Genomic DNA, 5447 nt, shown 5'->3' on the forward strand with positions numbered 1-5447 from the left:
CACCACCAAAAACACGCTCGTTAGGTTAACTGGTGGTGGGTGTGAGTGGGCCTGGTTGTCTGCCTCTATATGTCAGCCCTGCGATTGACTGGCGACCAGTCCAGGGTGTATCCCAGCACCCCCACGACCCCCACCGGGATAAGCAGTATAGAAAATGGATGGATGGATGGAAATGACTCAAAAACATTTTAAATCAACTCTTACATCAGACACTGCTGTGAAAGGAAGATGCCGTTGTGTTGCTGTACCTCATTCATGTTTTGTGCTGCTAACTGGACCACAGCTATTCTCCACCAATGGTTGCCCAAGCTCACCGTCCCCCATTCCAGCTTCTTTTGACCAAGATAGGAGGGTGAAGTAGGAGGGAATCACCCCCATGATTCCTTTCTATCCTTGACATCATCTTTTGATATTGTTTCGATTAAAAGCCGCCATCTTAGAATTCAAATATTGTGAATTTAACCCCTGAAGCCCTAGCGGGACCAAATCTGGTCCTGCTCGCCCTCATCCGAACAAACTCGCTCTGTGCACTCTAGTTTTGCACAAAAACAGTCATGTTACACATGAAATTAAACAGAAGAAGCTCAGCTACAAGCCCAAATAAACCATTTTACCCACATCCAACTCAGCAAGGACTCAAATCAATGACCACATATCAAAGTGGCCTACATAGCCAGACACTTCTGACCCCTATGGGATGGTTCCTGGTACTACAGACACAAGCATGGTCTCATTTAAAAGCCCAACCTCTACTGAAAATTATATGCATTATTTCTATGAGATATATATGATAAAATGCAAAAAACAATTAGGTGAAAATGATTTTTTTCATTTGCCAACTTGATTCTCTCAGATCCAGTAACATATACACATGTTTAAACCTCTGATTACATTTCCCAAGAGCCCTCTTTATTATTGTGCCTGGATCATTCAGATAGACCTGGTAGTTCCAGAGTTATACTGATTTAAAGATGGACTGTAACTTTGAGCAGTATCCTAATAAAAGAGGCTTAACAGGTTAAGAAGCCTTTAAATTTGCATAAACACAAAGTTAATTGGAAAAAGTTTCTGTTGGGCTGTGAGGTCTAATATCAGACAATAGGAATGCAATTTATTTAAGATTTCTCTGCACATGAGATAAAGTCTGGTTTGCAAAGATTGAAACTCATGGTTACATTCACATTGATTTTTTTTTTTGCAGCAGAAATCATTTTAATTTCAGTTAACTAAAGATAAATGCAAGTAAATGTGCTGAAATGACTGGAGAAACAGGCCTATCAGGACCAACTACAACAGGACAAAGCTACTTTCACATTTCAAATGTACTAAAATAACAAAACACTCCTTAAAGCCATCTGTTCCTCTGGATCTCTGCAGCATTTTTACACATTTAGGGATATTTCTGCATTGCCTCTAGCAGTAAAAGTGCACATTCAGCAGGTTAAACTCTCCAAACAATATTTCACAGGATAAATCTCCACCAGCCAAAGCAATCAAAGCCATCTAATGTGAACAAATCCCCTACAGCAGCTTTTCTCTGCACTGATCTCCAGCCAAACCCTCTTTGTGTTCAAATCGTAAAAATTTATCGCTGGTTTCCCAACATAGCCGCATCTTTCCAAGTTGTGTCATGTTGTGCAGCGTTATCTGCAGCGGCTATCTGATTCCCAGAGTCAGGAAGTGTGTTTGACATGGCATGACGCCCTGGGCCACGCACCACAACAACACCTACAGCACACACACAATGCTGCATAACACACACACACCTGCAAACTTGATCATTTTAAACCAGAATTAACATACATGTGCAGGGCATCTGAGAGTTTGATCTGTCTTCTTAGAAAAGCCCAGAAAGAGAAGTCAAACAGATTTGAACTTAAATCCAAAATCTACCACTTAAGGCTTAAATATCCTCCTTTTTCTACATTATTTTCACACATTATCAGATATACGAACGGTCTAAAGACTCACATGCCAGCGCAGGACGTCTGCAGAGAGAACAGCCATGGTGAGGCAGCAGCAGCCCGACTGACTGACTGACTTTCTGTCCCACACACACTAACACACACACACTCACTGCTGATCCCCTCCGGCATTTCACCGTCCACACCCCCTCCTGCATGCACAGCCCTTTTCTGTCTCTCTGATCTGTTTCTTGTTAAATTCCTGCTTCCCAAAAACCTCAAAGAAGCCTCAAAATAAATGTTGTGGCTCTAATATAATAGCAAAAAACACAGAGAGCTAACGGTGTAAAGACGTTTGAGACTTACTCCCGGATGGTTTAGGAGTCTTATGCATGAAAGAAAAAGTTCATATTTTGATTTTGTGCATTCTTACGTTAGTTGAGGCACCCTCTAGTTCTTTTGGGGTCAGAGTGGAAACAAAGCTGGCTGCACACGAGACGATTTTAGGCCAGATTGAGGCTAACTGTACCAGGATATCACCCATAATCTTTTCCACATTTTTTTATTTCAGCTGCGACTGTAATGCATGCCAGGACAGCCAGCTGATCATCCTCCATGTTTGCTTTTCTTCCTAAATCACATTTGATCTCCTGTGTTTCTGTGGGATCTACACTCTGCTGAATCATCTAGAAGGAAAGTCAGCTGAAACTAGCTCCATGTTTTTGTTGGATAATCACACATTTTCTATCATAAGCCTGATTCTTGACCAAAGTTGCCCTCCTTCCAACAATCAGAGTCAGCATGATTTAGAGCAGTGATACTCAACCTGTGGCTCTTTTATGTCTTAATTTTAAATATTATCCCCCAGAAAACCTTACAAGAGGGAAACATTTTTGCCCTTTCTCACCATTTTTTGCCACTTTTCATCCATTAAAGCTACCTTTTGCTATTAAAAACCACTTTTTCCTGCTTTTTTGCCCATTTTTGACACTTTTTCTTGCAAATTTTTACCCATTTTTTTGCCACTTTTATCCTAATTTTGCCCCTTTTTGCCCTTTTTTCCACCTTTTGCCCATTTAAGCTACTAAATACCAGTTGTTACACATTTTTGCCACTCCTGACTGCTTTTTTTTTTCATTCATTGTTTTGTCACGTTTTTGCCACTTTTGGACCATTTGTTGCCACCTGTAACTATTTTTTTGTTGCGTTTATCCTATTTTTGTTACTTCCTGACCCTTTTTTTCCATGTTTTCCTCCCCATTCTTGCCTCTTTATACCCATTTTTGTTGTTTTTTGACCATTTTTGCCTCTTTTAACTTTTTACCTCCGCCAAGGAGGTTATGTGATCAGCAGGGTTTGTATTTTACAATACAATAACTTTATTTATCTCCAAAGGGAAATTCATTTGTCTGCAGTCTCATCTGTTTATGGTAGAATTATATAGTCTGATTGCTGATGGTAGCAAAGATCTTCTTTATCTTTCAGTCCTGCAGTGAAGAGAGAGGAGCCGTCCACCACTGTTGTTTTAGCAATATAACCCAAAAAGTTCTGGACAGATTTTGATGAAATTTTCAGGAAATATCAGAAATGGCATAAGGAAGAACTGATTAGATTTTGGAGTGATCTAGATCACTGTCTGGATCCAGGGATTTTTTAAAGGATTCTTCACTATTGGGAGATAGGGCTAATGGTGGAAGTCTGTTTTCTAGTTATTAGAGTAGGGTTGAGTAGAGTTGAGTAACACTGGTTTAGAGGGTCAGCTTTAGGTTGAATCAGTAGTTCCAGTGCTGCTGTTTCTGCTCAATCACCTGTTTAATTTTTGTAGATTCAAACTGGAGCATGATGGAAATAATGTCAACAACCGTCTGTTGAAGTTTTCAGAAGAATGCAGGAACTCTGGCTGCACCGTAGACAATTATCAAACATGGCATCAAATATAAAGAGTACGGCAGCTTAAGGAAGAATTATGGCAAAACCACAACACTGAGCCAGTTAATGACATCCTCCGTATCTGTTGTGTCTCCTAGCCAGTGTTTCTGGGTTGTCAAACCAGCCAATACACTATATTGCCAAAAGTATTCACTCACCCATCCAAATAATGTAAATCAAGTGTTCCAATCACTTCCATGTCCACAGGTGTATAAAATCATCACCTAGGCATGCAGACTGTTTCTACGAACATTAGTGAAAGAATGGCTCGCTCTCAGGAGCTCAGTGAATTCCACGTAAAATGACGGAGCGGGGTCAGAGGATGCTGAGGTCATAGTGCACACACCTCTATACCATCAGGATGTCACCATCATCCCCTTTACTGTTTTTGTTTTTGTGCTGCTATTAGCGAACACAGAGGACAGCCAGCTGAGGACAAATCAGATCAGACTGGAACATCGTCTGGTGTTTAGCTGATTTGTGCGGATGCTCTCAGGGTTTGATCTCCATCATCTTTGTGCTTTAACTCTCTTTTTTCCCCGCCGTTCTCTGAAACAGAATAATCGTCCTTAAATGACGATCAGATGTGGCCTCAGAGCTGATGTCTCCTCTCTGCGTCTGAGGGGAGATTCAGCGGCGTGGGCAGTTATATCCTGTGAACCCCCCCCCCCCCCCCCATGTCCACCCATGTCCACCATACTGTCCACACATGCTCTGATTCTAACTCTGCTTTGTTCTGTTAAACTCCTTCAGATGCTTCCAGTTGTAAATGTCCTGGCGTTTGATTGGCTCAGCGCTGAGAGGTGCTATCAGCCGGTTCAGTGCCTTCGCTGTATTCAGTTAACTTTGTGATGAAGCAGGAAGAATCATGGACGTAAGAACCAGAGCGAGTGCACGCTGTCCCACACAATCCTGGAGCACAATCCTCGCTCTGATTCAAGAGGAAATCCACAACCCAACACTCCCTCGTTTGTTTCAGATCACAGTTCCTCCCTGGACTCCTCATGGATCACTGTAGTGTGCTGTAAACAATTAGTCTAAAAATAGCATCCCCCACATAAAACTTCCTACAGCATCTCTAAAATCAGACACTTCCTGTCTCTTCCATGGATCTGTTCTTTCTTGGTTGGCTGATTCTCTTTAATCAGGCCCCAAAGACCCTTCAGCTGGTCCAAAATACTGCAGGACACATACCGACTAGATAAGATAAAGAGACTCCTGGTCTACTTTAAAGACTAGGATTAAAACAAGCCTTTTTCATAGATCTCATATGGGCTGGATCAAGCTTGGACCAGCTTCTAGTTGCACGGTGCTACAGAGCTCATCAGGACCTGACAGAGTCCTAATCCATTCAATCAGTGTTATTCTTTTGACAGAAACACTAGCCAGCTGATTTCATTCTGATATCCTACTTTCATTTTCAAGCATATAAGGGATAAAGACAGGTCATTTAGAGTCTCCTCAGATGAGGTTGAACATTCAGCTTTGGAGCCCCCTAATGGTTGTGGGGCCCTTTGCATTTGTATAGTCCACCTATTGCAAGAAAAGGCAAAGGGGACTACATATCCCACAACCCACTGTTTTCACCTAAAACCACTGCTACCCGCAGCTTTA

General features: G+C 41.7%; 1 protein-coding gene across 1 annotated transcript in view; it reads right to left on the bottom strand.

Moving 5' to 3' along the window:
- The window catches only part of LOC121528231 (myosin-16), a 39077-nt gene extending 37042 nt beyond the window's left edge, over positions 1–2035 (bottom strand). Inside the window, exon 1 of the mRNA XM_041815556.1 lies at positions 1972–2035. Coding sequence (XP_041671490.1) covers positions 1972–2007 — 36 coding nt within the window. The 5' untranslated portion in view covers positions 2008–2035. The remainder of the gene's footprint in view (positions 1–1971) is intronic.
- Positions 2036–5447: the final 3412 nt, after the last annotated feature.

This window comes from Cheilinus undulatus, linkage group 20 (assembly GCF_018320785.1).
Source record: "Cheilinus undulatus linkage group 20, ASM1832078v1, whole genome shotgun sequence".
In the NCBI taxonomy this organism is placed as follows: Eukaryota; Metazoa; Chordata; class Actinopteri; order Labriformes; family Labridae; genus Cheilinus; species Cheilinus undulatus.